General features: G+C 37.8%; 1 protein-coding gene across 1 annotated transcript; it reads left to right on the top strand.

Moving 5' to 3' along the window:
• The first annotated feature begins 227 nt into the window (after window positions 1–227).
• On the top strand, window positions 228–18,057 carry LOC108861780 (serine/threonine-protein kinase TOR). The gene is made up of 56 exons (XM_018635731.2): window positions 228–605; window positions 817–1,152; window positions 1,252–1,326; window positions 1,455–1,627; window positions 2,147–2,245; window positions 2,401–2,560; window positions 2,631–2,774; window positions 2,876–3,045; window positions 3,124–3,328; window positions 3,401–3,589; window positions 3,787–3,939; window positions 4,399–4,520; window positions 4,609–4,708; window positions 4,792–4,887; window positions 5,139–5,269; window positions 5,872–5,974; window positions 6,055–6,237; window positions 6,311–6,403; window positions 6,503–6,538; window positions 6,737–6,835; window positions 6,918–7,016; window positions 7,118–7,280; window positions 7,516–7,640; window positions 7,746–7,798; window positions 8,279–8,402; window positions 8,490–8,660; window positions 9,110–9,262; window positions 9,326–9,478; window positions 9,902–9,973; window positions 10,069–10,203; window positions 10,288–10,349; window positions 10,486–10,583; window positions 11,120–11,229; window positions 11,299–11,472; window positions 11,585–11,650; window positions 12,024–12,092; window positions 12,226–12,336; window positions 12,669–12,809; window positions 12,896–13,024; window positions 13,147–13,312; window positions 13,401–13,609; window positions 14,140–14,346; window positions 14,454–14,567; window positions 14,689–14,892; window positions 15,189–15,269; window positions 15,377–15,451; window positions 15,530–15,596; window positions 15,695–15,855; window positions 15,936–16,109; window positions 16,197–16,325; window positions 16,416–16,499; window positions 16,614–16,675; window positions 16,767–16,839; window positions 16,935–17,258; window positions 17,348–17,601; window positions 17,733–18,057. The coding sequence occupies exons 1-56, from the start codon at window positions 441–443 to the stop codon at window positions 17,749–17,751; spliced, it is 7,443 nt and encodes a 2,480-aa protein (XP_018491233.1). The 5' UTR covers window positions 228–440; the 3' UTR covers window positions 17,752–18,057.
• Window positions 18,058–19,035: the final 978 nt, after the last annotated feature.

Genomic DNA, 19,035 nt, shown 5'->3' with positions numbered 1-19,035 from the left:
GATTATTCCATTTTCTAATGTTAGAAATATACAACGACCAAATAGAATCATTTTCTTTTCGGGATATTTTACTTTTTTCATCATGTGGGAATTAGAATGTATTCTAACATAAGAATTACCTGGACAAATGATTATTAGAATGTATATTGAAAAAATAATACATAATATAAGTTTTATTTTCATGGACTGAAACCTCAGTTAGTTATTTTACCGAAAGAAACTGTCAAAAAAAGAAGAAGGCAAACCTAAAAAAAAAAAGAGAATCCTATTGTTTGCTGCGATCTTCTTGTCTCTCTGTTACGCACGATGTGTTGTTGAACATACCTCTCTCTTTCTTCGCCTGTACAGTCTCTCTCTCTATACCCACTGTGATCCAAACCAAAAAGGAGTCAGATTTAGGGTTTATACGAGATTTCTGAGTCTGGAAACGACCTTCACCGATGTCTTCCTCGTCTCAATCCTTTGCGTCTGGACGGCCTTCACCCCTGGCTTCTCCCTCGCAATCTCACCGCTTTTGCGGGCCTTCAGCTACATCTTCTGGCGGCGGAAGCTTCGACACTCTGAACCGTGTCATCGCTGACCTTTGCAGCCATGGTAGTCCCAAGGTAACGATGGAATCTTCTTTTCATTTGCTTAGTTAGAAACGCAGATAGAAAAGTTCTCTTAGCTGAAAGGAATCTCTCTCTTCTTGTTTAATGTAAAGATTGAACTTTTAGAACTCAATGTATAGTTTTGTTCTCTAAAGTATACGACTTTGTTTTTTTTTTTTAATCTGATTTTTAGCAAAGTTTGATGCTTTATGACTTGTTGTATCAGGAGGGAGCTTCTTTAGCGTTTAGGAAGCATGTGGAGGAAGCAGTTCGTGATCTCAGCGGTGAAGCTTCCTCTAGGTTCATGGAGCAGTTATACGACAGGATTGCTGCTTTAATCGAGAGCTCGAATGAGGCTGAAAACATGGGTGGGCTTAGAGCCATCGATGAGTTGACAGAGATTGGATTTGGTGAGAATGCTACTAATGTTTCTCGCTTTGCGGGTTTTATGAGGACCGTGCTGTCGAAGCGTGACCCTGAAATCTTGGTACTTGCTAGTAGAGTTTTGGGGCACCTTGCTCGGGCAGGTGGAGTCATGACTTCTGATGAAGTTGAGTTTCAGGTACCATGTTTGTTTGTTTGTTTCTTTCTTTCTCCTTTCTATCATTGGTTCAGCTGATAGTTTTGCAAGTATTGATCTTTTTTTTCTTTCTTTTTACAGATGAAAACTGCTTTTGATTGGCTTCGTGGAGACAGGGTGGAATATCGTCGTTTCGCGGCTGTTCTAATTTTGAAGGTATCCTGACATCGACTGTCTTTTCTCTTTGGTTACCCACAAATAAAAATGGTTTATGGTTTGTGAGTATCGCTTTTCAGTCCAGTAAGTTAATACGGATATGGCTATGTTGTCTTGCAACGTTGCAGGAGATGGCAGAAAATGCATCCACTGTCTTTAATGTTCATGTCCCTCAATTTGTGGATGCGATATGGGTTGCACTAAGGGATCCCCAGTTGCAAGTACGGGAGCGAGCTGTTGAGGCTTTACGTGCTTGCCTTCGTGTTATCGAGAAAAGAGAGACTCGATGGCGAGTACAATGGTTCGTATTTCGTTTCCCCTAACTATGATTTACTGTCCTAAAATGTTTTCCTTAGAAAAGATAGGGACTTATATTGTTATGATATTTTTGAAATTGTTGATATTGTATCAGTTGCAGTCCTATTTTTCGGTTTCACCCTCTTTAGGCTCAAAGTCATCTGGTGGTACTACTTCGCAATTTTTTAATTGTGTAAATGCAACTCTTTTTTTTTGACACACAAGTGTAAATGCATCTTATATTGGCTTTTTACCATATATTCTCCCCATGACGATACTTTTCGAACATATATTGGCTTCTCCCCATATAGTCTCCATTGAAAATGTAGCGAACCTGTCTGTCTTGCGATGTTGTACACAGTTTTTGAAGCTGTTGTCAAAATGAATATTGATTTGCAGACTTTCTGCTGGATTTAAATATAATGTTGCCAATACAATGTCCCTAATTTAGCATCAGAGTTTTCCTTGTTAGTTATGATATAAAGTCAAGTTAACTCATCTTCTCTCCATCTGGCTTTTTCAGGTACTATCGAATGTTTGAAGCTACACAGGATGGGCTGGGCAGAAATGCTCCGGTGCATAGTATTCATGGTTCCTTACTTGCTGTGGGGGAGCTGTTGAGGTAAACAAAGCAGTAAATTTGCTTTCTTAAAGCATCCTTTACAATAGTTAGACGCCCAAATTCATAACAGGACACTTATACCTGACCAATTTACTCTTAAGGCATATCTGGTGTTGTAGTTTATGACTTGACTTAATGCTAGAGTTCGTTTACAGGAATACTGGTGAGTTCATGATGTCTAGGTACCGAGAAGTTGCTGAAATTGTGCTTAGATACCTTGAACATCGTGATCGTCTTGTTCGCCTTAGCATCACCTCGTTGCTGCCTCGAATTGCACATTTCCTCCGTGACCGCTTTGTTACAAACTATTTAACGGTAAGTGACTGATAGATTCTTTGAAGCGAAAATAGATCCGTAAAAAGTTATCTGAGTTACTTTCTTGCAGATATGTATGAATCATATTCTTACTGTGTTAAAAATACCGGCTGAACGTGCCAGTGGATTCATCGCCCTTGGGGAAATGGCTGGTGCTTTGGATGGTGAGCTTATCCACTATTTGCCGACTATTATGTCTCATCTGCGGGAGGCGGTAGGTCAAACTGGTTTCCTTGAACATATCTACTTTTGTGTTTAGTATGTTTTTTTAGCTGAACTGGAAAGAAGTTTCCTTTGATTATCCTTTCTATGTAGATTGCTCCACGTAAAGGTAGACCTTTGCTTGAAGCTGTGGCTTGTGTTGGTAACATCGCGAAGGCAATGGGATCCACAGTGGAAAATTATGTTCGAGATCTTCTAGATGCTATGTTTTCTTCTGGTCTCTCTTCTACGCTTGTTGATGCTCTTGATCAGATAACTATTAGGTAATGCACGATAGAAGTTTGTTACTACTTGAATTAATGTGTATTCTTTTGATGCTTGGCAATTCTATTGGGTCTCAGCATTCCTACATTGCTGCCGACGATACAAGATCGGCTTCTAGATTGCATTTCATTGGTTCTTTCAAGATCTCACTATTCTCAAACAAAGCCTCCTGCTACCCTGGTTCGAGGTAGTACAGTTAGCATGGCTCCACAGTCCACTGATCCTAGTAGTTCAGCCCAAGTTCAACTAGCCCTGCAGACTCTGGCTCGTTTCAATTTCAAGGTTGGTGCCCCTTGCTGATGGTATTTCCAAAGAATATGTTATTCATGTTACTGAACCTCTGCTTTCTGTCAGGGGCATGATCTACTTGAATTTGCTAGGGAGTCGGTTGTTATTTATTTGGATGATGGGGATGCAACCACAAGAAAAAATGCTGCTTTGTGCTGTTGTAGACTAATTGCAGACTCCTTATCGGGGATTGCGCAGTTTGGCTCAAGCAGGTCAACTCGAGCTGGAGGAAGACGAATGCGCCTTGTGGAAGAGGTTTTATATACATACCAAAAGCCCTGTTCCTTTTTTTTTATTATTGCGCGTCTCTAAGTCTCCACTTTTTCTCATTACGAAAGGCTTCTTTTTACCATTTTCCAAGTTTGACGCTTCCTGATGACATTTACAACTGCAATACCAGTAGCAGTTTCAAATTTTCTGCTTGCCTGAGAAATAATGTTTGGGTTCTGCAGATTGTGGAAAAGCTTCTCAGGACAGCTGTTGCAGATGCTGATGTAAATGTTCGCAAGTCTATATTCGTTGCTTTATATGGCAACCAATGTTTCGATGATTATCTAGCACAGGCTGATAGTTTGACTGCCATTTTTGCCTCACTAAATGATGAGGTACGGGTTTGTTAGTTTTTTTGATTAAAGTAGCATATGCCATACGACTGTTCTGTTTTGTTAAATATCTTTTATTTGCATCTCTTGGGTGTAAATCATGGCCATTGTATTGTTTTTGAAATCAGCTTTTGCGGGTTCGTGAAGTTATTAACCTAATTTAGTTACCTTATTACTCCCTTATGGATACCAAGGCTTAGCTGGACTTTTGGCAACTGATTAGCTTCTATCTGTGTCACAGAATAGTCGTAATTAATTAAGTTGTACTGGAAACTGCAGCTGAGTTAAATTTGTTCAATAAATTGTGGATGGAATGCATAACTTGCTTTGGTTGATGCACGAAATGCTTCCATGTGAAACCCATGTTAACTTGATAAAGATGCTTTGCTTATGTATCACCTGAAAAATTTATCCGTTCATGTTACGTTTCAGTTCATATATTTGAATATCTTTGTTCAACAGGACCTTGATGTCCGAGAATATGCCATCTCAGTTGCGGGGAGGTTATCGGAAAAAAACCCAGCATACGTTCTTCCAGCACTTCGTCGCCATCTTATACAACTGTTAACTTATCTTGAGCAGAGGTAACTGCAAATTTCTTTAGTTCCTATATGAAGATTTGTTTCCTATTATCATATCTATTGGTTTAACTTCCCACTGTAATGTCAGCAGTGCAGATAACAAGTGCAGAGAAGAGAGTGCTAAGCTCCTCGGTTGTTTGGTTCGAAATTGTGAACGGCTCATTCTTCCATATGTAGCTCCTGTGCAAAAGGTTTTATTTGAATTCTATTAATTTCTTAGGTAATATTATTATTATTGTAGTTAACAGGGTTGTGATTCTCTTATTTTTTCTAGGCACTTGTAGCAAGACTTAGTGAAGGAACTGGAGTGAATGCTAACAATAATATTGTTACTGGAGTTCTCGTAACTGTTGGGGATCTTGCAAGAGTGGTAAGTTTTTAGTTTTCTATTATGTGTCAAACAAATGTAACTGTGCTATGTGGAATTTGCAATCTGATTTTGACTCTTCCCAGCTGTGCTAGCTAAGCATATTTCAAAATTATAATGGCCTAGCCACTACCTAAGATGTTGTCCTTTATTGTCTTTAAGTTGACAGAGTAGTGGCAATTTTATTTCCTTTGTAGTTGTTGTTTTTTTTGGGGTTTGGCTAAGACATCCCTCCCCTATTTTACCGTGCTTAGGGTGGCTTAGCAATGAGACAATATATTCCTGAGCTGATGCCTTTGATTGTCGAAGCTTTAATGGATGGAGCTGCTGTAGCAAAACGTGAGGTGGCTGTTTCTACCCTTGGTCAAGTCGTTCAAAGTACAGGGTATGAGATAGAATTTTACCTTCTTTTATTGAAACTATGTTTCATCTGTTAATATTTCTAGGTGATTAGGAACATGCTGATTTTTCTGCAAAATAATAGAACGCTACTATCTTGATTGGTGAAAGCTTGGTTCGACTAGATGCACATACTGGCTTGCAAGTGAATATTTGACATGAATACAAGCTTTGTAGTTCTTCTACTAGTTAGAAGCCTGAGCTATTTTTAGGCAGTTGATGTATATCAATGTCAGGAATCAGGATTGGTTACATGTTTGTCTTGTGAACAACTAGGAGTGGGCAAATTCTAGATGAAGTGAAAGTTCGTTATCCCTATCCAGTTCTTCAGTTGCCCTAGTTTTTGTGTTGGAACTTGCAGTATCTTGTTATTCTCTCTGCATACAAAATTGATTGATTTACCACGAGTCTTAGTGTATTATGCTCCTTAGATTTAATCAACTGTATTGCTCGTTGCATTGAATAGCTTGGGGAATGTTTTTCATGTGCTAATAGTGTGCAAATAACTAATACAATACCAAGGGAGTTCCAGAAAATCACAGTCCTCCCTGCATGTTATTTATGGCTCCCATTTCATTGTTAACGTAGGTATGTTGTGACTCCATACAAAGAATACCCCTTGTTGCTTGGCTTACTTTTGAAACTGCTTAAGGGGGACTTAGTGTGGTCTACCAGACGAGAAGTGCTCAAGGTAGTTTCTAGAGAAATAAAATTCTAAGCTAGACCATTCTAGAACATAGTTTATGTGAAAAACATTGGTTATATCTACAGGTTCTTGGAATTATGGGCGCCTTGGATCCTCATGTGCATAAACGTAACCAACAAAGTTTATCAGGATCACATGGTGAAGTTCCTCGGGGTACTGGTGATTCAGGTCAACCTATTCCATCGATTGATGAGTTACCTGTGGAACTCCGACCATCATTTGCTACATCTGAGGATTATTACTCAACAGTAAGTTATTAACCCGTGAACATTTTCAAATGTAGTCTGAATCGTGCTCATATCACCTACCTCGTTGTTATAGGTTGCTATCAACTCGCTTATGCGAATTCTTAGAGATCCGTCACTTCTTAGTTACCACAAAAGGGTTGTTAGATCTCTGATGATCATTTTCAAGGTAACTAAAACCATTTTGACAGTTATTACGGTTAAACTTGTGATGGGATTGATATGAACACGTTACAATTCTATCACATCTTTGTTTTTGCGAGGTTAGTCAATGGGATTGGGATGCGTGCCTTATTTGCCAAAGGTATATAAAATTTTATATCTCCAGCAGCTTTTCAATCACTACCATTTGAAATCTTTCCATGGAAATACTATCGAACCCGTTTCTGTGATTTTGATTTAGAAACACATTTTATATTTTTATTATTCAGAAGTGCTAGGTCACTGCCATTATTTTGTATGCACTATATGCATCTTGTGACGTTTTGCTAATTTTTCTAAGGTTTTACCTGAGCTTTTTCACACTGTCCGCACTTCTGATGAGAACTTAAAGGACTTTATTACATGGGGTCTTGGAACTCTTGTTTCCATTGTGCGCCAGGTATGTCCATAGTAACACTTGTAGTTATGTCCAAAATACGAATGACTTGTGTAAACTCCTAGCTTCTGTTATCTGTCTGCAGCACATACGAAAGTATCTGCCAGAGCTGCTCTCACTAGTCTCTGAATTATGGTCATCCCTCACCTTGCCAGGTCCCGTACGCCCCTCTCGCGGTCTTCCGGTAAGTTGTATGTAGCCTAAAGCGAGATATGTCTCTTATTACTTTCCGAGCATGAGCATATATCTTATGGAGAGTACTTTGTCTCTCTTGCTGATCACCAGGTTCTGCATCTACTGGAACATCTTTGCTTGGCACTTAATGATGAATTCAGAACTTATCTTCCAGTCATCCTTCCATGTTTCATCCAAGTATTAGGTGATGCGGAGCGGTGTAATGATTACGTCTATGTTCCTGATATTCTCCACACACTCGAAGTGTTTGGCGGTCAGTAAAACTTTTCTTGTTTTGACATCATCATACTCTTAGGGCACACAAATTGTAGTTATTAACGTATTTAACTTTCTAACCGGAACGTAAGAGGTTCCACGGTATCATATCTTATTTTTGGTAATCAATGAGAGAAAATCCAAAATCTTTCTGTATATATATGGGATCTTTGAATAATGAAATTATTGTTGACTTCACTCCTGTGGTTAATCCTGAGATTGCATATGTGCAGGTACACTTGACGAGCACATGCATTTACTCCTTCCTGCCCTTATCCGATTGTTTAAAGTTGATGCTCCTGTAGCTATAAGACGCGATGCCATCAAAACTTTGACAAGAGTAATCCCGTGTGTTCAGGTTAGGAGTTTTTATATTTATTTATTTATTACTATATTTCTTTATGTTGCCGATTATCAAGCTTCTTGTAATACCTTTTTTTTTTAATTATCGGTATATCTTCAGGTTACTGGTCATATATCTGCTCTTGTGCATCACTTGAAGCTAGTATTAGATGGGTGAGTTTCCGTCTTCTTTTCATGACAACTGAAAAGCCCAACAGTTATGATATATCTCTATGAAACATCTGTGGTATGCTGATTGTCTGGGCTTAGGAAACAGTGTATATTATATACTTTTTCGTAAGGTCTTTCTTCAATGCTTCTTTATAGCTAGGCATCATGTCACTATCTGGGTTTCTCTTTACAGTGACTGGGTTCATCCAATTAAAAATAGTGGATTTGAAATGAGACATCCATAACATCCTACAGCTAGCAGGGAATTATCAGAACATAATTAATTGTAATCATTATCCGTTGTTTGTCATTGTTTACTTATTATCATTATCCTATCATAATCTTTCGTTTGTCTTAAGATATAAGTATGAAATTCCTTGTATCATGGTATCCTTTTTGATGGAATCGACGTTTCAAGTTTCTCTTTTCTTACTCATGGATTTATTTTCTCGTGTAAATTTTGGCTCTTTGCTGTTATCTCAGGAAGAACGATGAGTTACGGAAAGATGCTGTCGATGCACTATGCTGTTTGGCTCATGCTTTGGGAGAAGACTTCACCATATTCATTGAATCAATTTACAAGCTTTTGTTGAAGCATCGCTTGCGGGTCCCCTTTTGACTATCTTCTACATACATTTTTTTTCTTTTATATATACTTTTGTCTGTAAAATTTAACTGTACAATTTTCTTACAGCATAAAGAGTTTGAGGAAATTTTTGCTCGATCGCGGAGACGTGAACCATTGATTGTAGCTACAACAGCCACTCAACAGTTAAGTAGGCGACTGCCAGTCGAGGTTATCAGGGATCCTGTAATTGAGAATGAGATCGATCCTTTTGAAGAAGGAAACGACAAAAACCATCAGGTACTCTTTGTTGTGTCATTTTTATACAAAGACATCCTCGATGTACTCAAATTTTGTTATCAAGTTTCGTGTTGAGCTCATTATGTAACTGTAACATTGTGCAAATTTCTAGTCGGTAGTTTTCTAGTTGATGGCATAGTAATTTGGTAGTTTTTTTGAATTATTTTTCTTGATGGGTGCCTATGATAGGCGGACTATCTGTGTATAACAACGTACATACATTCAGTCTTGGTCCTCGAGAGCCAACCTGAGCCATTTGCTTTAGTAACTTTGTAAAATATGCCCTCTTTTTGCTCTTCTTTCCTTACACATTCCTTCAGCTTAAGTAGAAAAATAAAACACTATATATGTGTTCAATCTAACTTTTCCTCTTGTAAAGTTCCTTTAGGCTTCCTTTGTTTGAAAGAGCTAAAGCAGTTACTTATGGCTTTTGACGATCTGTCTAACAGGTTAATGATGGTAGACTGCGGACAGCTGGAGAAGCTTCTCAGCGCAGTACCAAGGAAGATTGGGAAGAATGGATGAGACATTTTAGTATTGAGTTACTTAAAGAGTCTCCCTCTCCAGCATTGAGAACTTGTGCAAAACTTGCTCAATTGCAGGTATTTCATATATGCTCTTTCTTTTCTCTCTCTCATAAGGGTATTAACGACTGTATTTTCCAGCCTTTTGTCGGGAGAGAATTGTTTGCCGCTGGTTTTGTCAGTTGCTGGGCACAGCTGAATGAACCTAGCCAAACGCAGTTAGTTAGGAGCTTAGAGATGGCTTTTTCATCTCCAAATATCCCTCCTGAGATTTTGGCTACACTACTTAATTTGGTACGTTCTTTGTTAAGCTACAAAAATTAAGTATGCTTTCCTTTAACTATGGTTAAGCTCATTGAATGCTAGTGTTTTAAGCATACGCAAATAGATGGTGGTCAGTATTGAGTTAGCTACGTCTTTTGCTAGATTGGAAACAAAAATCTGCTTAGCTCACCGTTTCCTTAGTGATTGCACCTGTTTTTCTTTCTACTGGAAAACACGTCTTTCGTTGCTAAAGCCATCAACTAAACAATCTGTAAACGTTCTTGGAAACATGATTCATATATTATGTTTTACTAATATTAACACTGTTATCCGAGTTTCTACTTAAAACTGGATATAGAATAATGCATTTAGAGTCGAAAAAACCTACCTCTATGTATATGATCTTGTTGCTTGGTCTGGTCACATGAGCTTGATTATCAATAATCTTTTTAGGCAGAATTTATGGAACATGATGAAAAGCCTCTTCCCATTGATATTCGTCTTCTGGGAGCTCTTGCTGAAAAGGTTTGGGTCATGTATTTCCTAAGATATGGCACTTCTGTCCTTTTTGAATCAAACATTCGTCTAATTTTTCTTGTTACTGGTGTTCAACTTTGCAGTGCCGTGTTTTTGCCAAAGCTTTGCACTATAAAGAGATGGAATTTGAGGGTCCACGGTCGAGGAGGATGGATGCCAACCCAGTTGCTGTTGTGGAGGCTCTTATACATATAAACAATCAGTTGCACCAGCATGAGGTACATTATTGACCGTGGTTACTTCTACGACTTCCTCATCTTTGCTATGTGTTATTATTGATTGTTCGGGATTTGTTGTCATAGGCTGCTGTCGGCATATTGACATATGCTCAACAACATCTTGATGTGCAATTAAAAGAATCATGGTAACATTGACTTTTCTCAATCTTAATGGCACTTATTTCTGGTTCTGTGTGATAGGCACGCAGACAGAATATTTTGTGGTTACTAGTTTCTTTTATCCTTAATCAGTTGAAAAGAAGTAACAGTGTTTGTTTCTAGGTACGAGAAGCTGCAGAGATGGGACGATGCACTCAAGGCGTACACTTTGAAAGCATCTCAAACATCTAATCCCCATCTTGTATTAGAAGCCACATTAGGTAACCAAGTCTTATTTTTTGAAGATTCCGTGTTTTTCATTTCCATAAAATTTCTTGTGGAAGTAGTATTTAAGGTTTTGTGAGTTTTTTTGGGGGTTGATATGTGTCGTCAGGATCTGAGTAGCTAGTACACACAAAGAGTTACAGACCTTAGTTCATAAAATTCTGGCTCTGAGACAGTAGTTGGCAGAACAAAAAGGTCCATGCATCTGTTTTACGTGCATAAGCTCCAGACATTATCCATATGGCTTTTTATTCATTATCTGGATGTTTATTTTTGTATGTTTTTACTATTTATATGAAGGCTGAATTTATCCTCTATGATTTTCTGAGATTTAACGGTAATCTTGAGTGGCTTATCTCATAGAATTCATCTCCCTAAGATTCATAAGCTGATGGCTACTCTCCCCTTATTTGGGGATTTTTTACCAAAGCTAACATTTTTTTAGCATTTTTATTATACTATTTTCTTTGTGATACTTCTTATTTCCCTAAATGAAATGTCCTGAATCTGTAGCTTATTGACCATACTGTAGGAAAAATGAGATGTCTCGCTGCACTTGCACGATGGGAAGAGCTAAATAATCTCTGCAAAGAGTACTGGAGTCCAGCTGAGCCATCTGCACGTCTGGAAATGGCACCAATGGTTGGTAATTAATGCTTATGCTAATTTCGGTTACATTATGACATGGATGTCTCTTTGCAACTATACTAGGCTGCAAATGCTGCGTGGAATATGGGAGAGTGGGATCAAATGGCGGAATATGTGTCTCGTTTAGATGATGGCGATGAAACAAAGCTTAGGGGTTTAGCAAGCCCTGCTTCTAGTGGCGATGGAAGCAGTAATGGCACATTCTTCAGGGCTGTTTTGTTAGTTCGGAGGGCGAAGGTACACTTGAATCTATGCTTTTTTTTTCTTTAACTCATAGCATGCTTTCTTAAAAAATATTTTCAGACGCACTTATTTATGTGTATGTGTTCCTCTTGTTATTTGCCTTCAGTATGATGAGGCGCGGGAATATGTTGAAAGAGCTAGAAAATGTCTTGCAACAGAACTTGCAGCGCTGGTAGGTTTTCATATCTGGTAGCATTTACTTATTAAATTTTGTATAAAATTCGGTTAGTTATTATGTGATTAAGGGATCCGAAGTAAATCAGCAAAGGATATTTGTAACTATAGTCTCCGCCTTTTGCATTATGTCCTTTAGACTATTTCAGTACATCAGAGACTGTTAGAAGCAGGAACATACATTCTTGACATCTTAGTTGCAGTGTTGAGCTCTGTTAGACAACATTTTTTGCATGTTGTCGTTTGGTTCTTGTCAGTAAAAGCATCATGTAACACAATGGTTGCCTTCTTAGTTTCCTTGAGTATTTTTCACGTGAGTTGAATAGTTGTACCTGTCATTGTTCATTTTGTCTATATTTGCGCTTCTGCAGGTTTTGGAGAGCTACGAACGTGCTTACAGCAATATGGTTCGAGTCCAGCAGCTGTCAGAACTAGAAGAGGTAAGATCTCAATTCTCCTTGAGACCTCGCTAACCACACCTGAGTTGGAGGAAAACAGGAGAAAGTACTAACAAATACATGATGAATCTTTCTTATTTCTTTGTATTTTTTCTTCCGGTTCTATCGGTAATAGGTAATTGAATATTATACGCTTCCTCTGGGAAATAACATTGCTGAAGAACGGAGAGCCCTAATTCGTAATATGTGGACTCAGCGGATTCAGGGATCTAAGCGTAATGTAGAGGTACAATATTTCTTGTGTTTACATGTTAATTGAGCTACTAAAATGGTACTGAAATGAATGACAAGTCGTGTGGTATTTTAAGCATGAAGTATTGGTGTATGGTGACTTAAGTAAACGAACAGATTGAGGTTTCTCTTAATATATCAAAGTTTGCTTTACTTATTTTTCATCTTTTGATTTATAAAGAAAGTAGCTTCGTTAGTCAAATCCTGTATCATCATAGGTACACCTAAATAATAAGCAAACAAGGAATTTCATTGACATTTTTGTGAAGTGATCTCAGTTGTTCCATATGACAGTCTGGCTTTTAATACTCTGTGTCCTCTGCTCAGGTGTGGCAATCACTTTTGGCTGTTCGGGCACTTGTGCTACCTCCTACAGAAGATGTTGAAACTTGGCTCAAGTTTGCCTCGCTTTGTCGAAAAAGTGGGAGGATCAGTCAGGCAAAGTCTACTCTACTCAAGCTCTTGCCGGTATTGACCTTTTCCCTTTTGATAGAATTTTCTGTGGGTGCAGCTTTATTCTGTTTTGTCTAACGTATGACATCCTAATTTTGTAGTTTGATCCAGAAGTATCACCAGAAGACATGCAATATCACGGACCTCCACAAGTGATGCTTGGATATTTAAAATACCAATGGTCACTTGGGGAGGAACGTAAGCGCAAAGAGGCGTTTGCTAAGCTGCAAGTATGTCATATTCGTATTATTAACTACTTGCATTGTCTGGATTGATTCCCTTTCTCACATTTTCCCAATTTCTTATTTAAATGGCCATATTTCTTCCCTCAATATGAATTAAATGTTCTTAGATTCTGACGAGGGAACTCTCAAGTGTGCCACATTCTCAGTCTGACATGCTGGCTAGTACGGTATCTAGCAAGGGCGCAATTGTTCCACTTCTTGCACGTGTAAATCTCAAATTGGGAACATGGCAGTGGGCACTTTCTCCCGGATTGAATGATGGGTCTATTCAAGGTGAATATTAGTTACTTTTAACTGTGTAAGTGTAGTCAAACTATGTCTGACCATAACATTCTGGTGACAATCTGATGCTCTTTTCCAGAAATTCTTGATGCATTTAGTAAATCTACCATATATGCTCCTAAATGGGCTAAGGCATGGCACACATGGGCGCTATTCAACACGGCAGTGATGTCTCATTACATATCAAAAGGTCAAATTGCTTCTCAGTTTGTCGCTGCTGCAGTCACTGGATACTTCCATTCTATAGCATGTGCTGCGAATGCCAAAGGAGTTGATGGTAGTTTACAGGTTAAGTGTGCATACTTTCATGGATTCCATGTTTCACGTACCAAACCCGTGTCTTTCTTTTCTTCGCATTGTTATTATGCCACATAGATTAAGTTCCTACCTTGCTACGTCTCTCCTTATTTTCTGTTTTTTCGTTTGCATATAAAAAAGAATTGTCCTTTTTTTCTTTCTGATAAGGCACTAATGGTTTATGTGTGAGCCTACCCTTTGAGATCTCTAATATGCTAATAAGTAGCAAAAAGGTGATTGCTCTTAGGGAGTTTGATCGAAGCTTTGTTTGCTTAGACTGACGTTTACTCTATTGTTGAATCTACTTTAACAAACATTTTAATGGTAAAACGTCGTTAGCCAACAGTGAATTATTGACTAGAGTATATGGTCTCTTTTAAGAATGTAAATTCCGGATATACTGTTTGCTTATGTCCTAAAAATGGCTGCCTTAGAAGACATTTTTATTCATTTCATTTGTTTGCCTTAAGTTCTAAGTTGCTTTTGTTGAATTAGTTTTCCCTTCTGTCTCATTTCCTTAGGATATACTGCGTCTGCTCACGTTATGGTTCAACCATGGAGCTACGGCTGATGTCCAAACAGCATTGAAGAGAGGATTTAGTCATGTCAGCATTGACACATGGCTTGTTGTGTTGCCTCAAATAATTGCTAGGATACATTCAAATAATCGTGCTGTCAGGGAACTGATACAGTCTCTTCTCATCCGCATAGGTGAAAACCACCCACAGGTTTGTAGTTTTCCATTAAGCTAAACTTTAAAATCTTCATCTGTATTACGAATTTATGATGGATATGAATAAGTTTTGATCTGCCATTTTGATCTGAATGTTTTCAGGCTCTTATGTATCCCCTTCTCGTTGCATGTAAATCAATAAGCAATCTGCGGAGAGCTGCAGCTCAAGAGGTGGTTGATCAAGTTCGCCAGCACAGTGGCGCCCTTGTGGATCAGGCTAGTAGTCTTCTTTCTTTTCGTGCTTATCTTTGTTTATATATTTGAAAGTATTTTCTTTTAACTGAGCTAATTGATGACCCCTTTCCTTAACCCCCACAACAACCGAAAAAAAAAACAGGCACAGCTTGTATCACATGAACTTATCAGGGTTGCTATACTTTGGCATGAAATGTGGCATGAAGCACTAGAAGAAGCTAGTCGCTTGTATTTTGGAGAACATAACATTGAAGGAATGCTGAAAGTACTTGAGCCATTACATGAGATGCTTGAAGAAGGTGCAAGAAAGGACAACGTGACCATACAAGAGAGAGCATTTATAGAGGTAACATGGTGTCTTTCTTGCACGTACATGCTATTAGCTGTGTCTCCACGGTATCCTTGATTTAATCTTTCAATAGCACAGAACAGTACAGTATTGCAGCATCTAGTTTTGTTTTTGCCATGTAACCTGTGGTCATTTTCTTTTGGGGTTTTAAGAATTTAAGTCAACAAGGTGACCTTGATAGAGTTAGAGGTGTGTGGCGTATTTGTTTTCAATTATTTCAGTGACGGCTATATGTGAAACTGGATGATGTTTTTTTCGTATCAGCAACTGAAGCTAGTGTATTGTTGATGCAGGCATACCGTCACGAACTACTAGAAGCATATGAATGTTGTATCAATTACAAGAGAACTGGAAAAGATGCTGAACTTACACAGGTGACGAAAAAATTAAAACAAATTTTCAGATGTGCTCTTGCTGATTATCTCTGGAAAGGGACATGAATTGACATGTTTTTTTCTTTTCAATTGTTCATCTTCATTAGGCTTGGGATCTTTATTATCACGTTTTCAAACGGATTGACAAACAGCTAGCCAGTCTCACGACCTTGGATTTGGAGGTAATTAGATCTCTATTTATTTTGTTCTCTCTTCTCTTTTTACTTTATAATCTAACTGCCACATTACATGTTGGATAGTCTGTATCTCCTGAATTGCTGCTGTGTCGTGACTTGGAGCTAGCTGTTCCTGGAACATACCGTGCGGGTAACATTTTGAACTAAAGTTTGTCTGTGCTGATTTATGTTTTTTAACCAGGATTCCGTACTTACACTTCCTTGCTTGCTTTGGCTTTATTTTAATAGATGCCCCCGTTGTGACGATAGCATCGTTTTCTCGTCAACTTCTTGTCATAACTTCTAAACAACGACCACGGAAATTGACTATTCACGGAAATGACGGTGAGGACTATGCCTTTTTGTTGAAGGGACATGAAGATCTAAGGCAAGATGAGCGTGTTATGCAGGTGATTTTCGAAAAAAACAGTTGTGCAGTATTGTGTTAACTACAAGATAACACTTATCTCTTTCCTCTATTGTGTTCCAGCTTTTTGGTTTGGTGAACACTTTGCTCGAGAATTCCAGGAAAACAGCAGAAAAGGATCTCTCCATCCAACGGTATTCTGTAATACCATTATCTCCCAATAGTGGACTCATTGGATGGGTTCCGAACTGCGATACCCTTCACCATCTTATTCGAGAATACAGAGATGCACGAAAGGTTTGTCTTTGTATTCATCAAGGTTTCCACTCTTGAAGTTATCCGCAGTTTCTGTTGATTCTTACACATGCCATTCTTTATTTTCAGATCATTCTTAATCAAGAACACAAACATATGTTGAGTTTTGCTCCAAACTACGACAATCTACCGCTCATAGCAAAGATTGAAGTATTTGAGTACGCTCTAGAAAACACAGAGGGAAATGATCTGTCCAGGGTACTCAGTCTCTTAACTTCTGTTAATTTTCTGTTGGCTAAAGTAACGAATCTGGACTCCTAAGTTGCTTTAATTCTCCTTAATTGGTAGGTTCTCTGGTTAAAAAGTCGCTCGTCAGAGGTATGGCTGGAGAGAAGAACCAACTATACTAGAAGTTTAGCCGTTATGAGTATGGTATGTGGTTGCTTTCATCATTTGTTCACTACTTGTTTAGCAACAAAATAGAGTTTCACTCATGTGTTTAACTTGCGATTTAAATAAACTTCTCTCGCGTTACTTCTGTGTCAGGTTGGTTATATTCTTGGATTAGGTGATCGACACCCAAGTAACCTTATGCTAGATAGATACAGGTACGTAATTTTTTTTCTAAAAAGGGGTTTACATTATTTCAAAGATCCCACTCTTGGTTCTGTTTCTTTATCAGTGGTTTCAATTTTGCAGTGGGAAAATCTTGCATATTGATTTCGGAGATTGTTTTGAGGCGTCTATGAATAGAGAGAAGTTTCCTGAAAAGGTATTATTAATCTATAACGTTTTCCTTATAGTACACTTGTTTGCGACAATGATATGAGAGAAGAGAGCTTTATTGGCTAAACAACATTATGATAGGTTCCGTTCCGTCTGACAAGAATGCTTGTCAAAGCAATGGAAGTAAGTGGCATCGAAGGAAATTTCAGGTCGACATGCGAAAATGTTATGCAAGTTCTCAGAACCAACAAAGACAGCGTTATGGCAATGATGGAGGCGTTTGTGCACGATCCTTTGATCAATTGGCGTCTTTTCAATTTCAACGAAGTCCCTCAGCTAGCTCTACTCGGTAACAACAATCCCAACGGTCCTGCTAATGTTGAGCCTGAGGAAGTAGATGAAGATCCCGCTGACGCAGACCTTCCTCAGCCTCAAAGGAGTACTCGAGAGAAGGAAATTCTTCAGGTTTCTTATCAAAAGTCTTTCTCTTTCTGTCATGTTTTCCTCAATATTATTTATGTTGTTTGTTGATTTGATTATTGGATTGTGTTCAGGCTGTGAATATGCTTGGAGATGCAAATGAGGTATTGAACGAGCGTGCAGTAGTTGTAATGGCTCGTATGAGTCATAAGCTTACGGGCCGTGATTTCTCTACGTCTGCAATTCCAAGCAATCCAATCGCTGATCACAATAACTTGCTCGGAGGAGATTCTCATGAAGTCGAACATGGTTTGTCTGTGAAAGTTCAGGTTCAAAAGCTAATTGATCAAGCCACTTCCCATGAAAATCTCTGTCAAAACTATGTTGGGTATGTTCTTCTCCACTCTTGTGCTTAGCTATTTTCTTTGGCATAAGTTTGGTCTGTGAGATATGTTAAAAGTCATTTATCCAACGGGTCGATGCAAAAATGTGAATAAATTTTCTTGTTTTTGTTTGCAGGTGGTGCCCTTTCTGGTGAGAAAGATCATCGGCTATGTTTATTGTAAATAGGCTTTGTAAAATTTCACCTAAGTTGCATTTCTTTGGACTTGATTCGATGATAAATTATGGTATTTTTAATGTACATAAATGTGTTAGGTCGGTTTGGAGTTTCGTTTATGTTGTTCTTGTTCCCTACGTTAGGCTTAGTCTCCGGGGAAACTTGTTTCCGCCGGCTTAGCATCGGGGACATCCTTTATCAACGTCGTCTTTGTATCTTTTTCATGTTTCAATCAAACTATTTTGTAGTGAAAGAATGAAATGTGTTGTGGACTTGGGTCAACAACTAATTTTAATGGTCCTAAAGAGGGTCACACCATTAAAATTTAAACAATTAATCAATACATATAATAATTATATGCATAAATTATATCGAATATTCACAGGATCAACTAAGCTATATTATATGCTATTTCATTGGTTCCACCACTAAACATATGCAAGATCACATCTCGTTCCAATCATAACGTACATGATGCTTTATATGGCATTAGAATAAGGCACATGTTTCATTTTTGTTTCTTATTCTCCATCTTTAACACCTGACATCTTGAAATGAGATCCAACATGAGTAGTTCCCGCATATGCATCACTCATATTGAAAGTGAGATGCCCCTTTTCGATATAGCTTGATTGCGATAATGTCAGCTCCACCTTCAATGATCCCTTTATTTATCTATAATTAGAATTCTCTTGGCATGACCTAAATCTTTCGGCTCAAACCTTCTATATTAGTTTACCGTGCTTTAGTTCGGATTTAGTTTAGTTTGTGTTCAGTTCAATTTAATCAAATTACCTTTTTTAGTTTTGTTTTAGTTTAGTTACGAAAACATAATTTATAAAAAATAAAAATGTAGACAAATCATTACAAAAATGTAATTAAATAAACATTTGTTTTTTTTCAGTTTGGCTTGATTTAAAACCAAATTAAACCATTCTATTTGAAAAAATCTTGAATCAAATATTTGACATATACTTAAGTTCGATTTGGATTTGATTAGATCAGTTTATGTGATTCGGTTCAGTTTTTGCATACCCTTAGTTTTTAGTACTTCCTCTATTTTTTATTATATACTATTTTAAAATTGTGTTGTTCTAGTACAGTGATTTTAAAAATCTTAAAAAATATATGCATTATTTTGAAAGATTTTTTTTTTTTGGGTTTTAATTTTAAGAATTTAAATCTCAATACCACTAGATTTTAGATTTTGATAGAATAATCAAATCAATAAAATCAAAATCTTTAAAATCAAAATCTTTTGAA

Source organism: Raphanus sativus, chromosome 5, assembly GCF_000801105.2.
Source record: "Raphanus sativus cultivar WK10039 chromosome 5, ASM80110v3, whole genome shotgun sequence".
NCBI lineage: Eukaryota > Viridiplantae > Streptophyta > Magnoliopsida > Brassicales > Brassicaceae > Raphanus > Raphanus sativus.
Note: the sequence above shows the minus strand (reverse complement) of the source record. Positions and strands in the feature narration are given on the sequence as shown.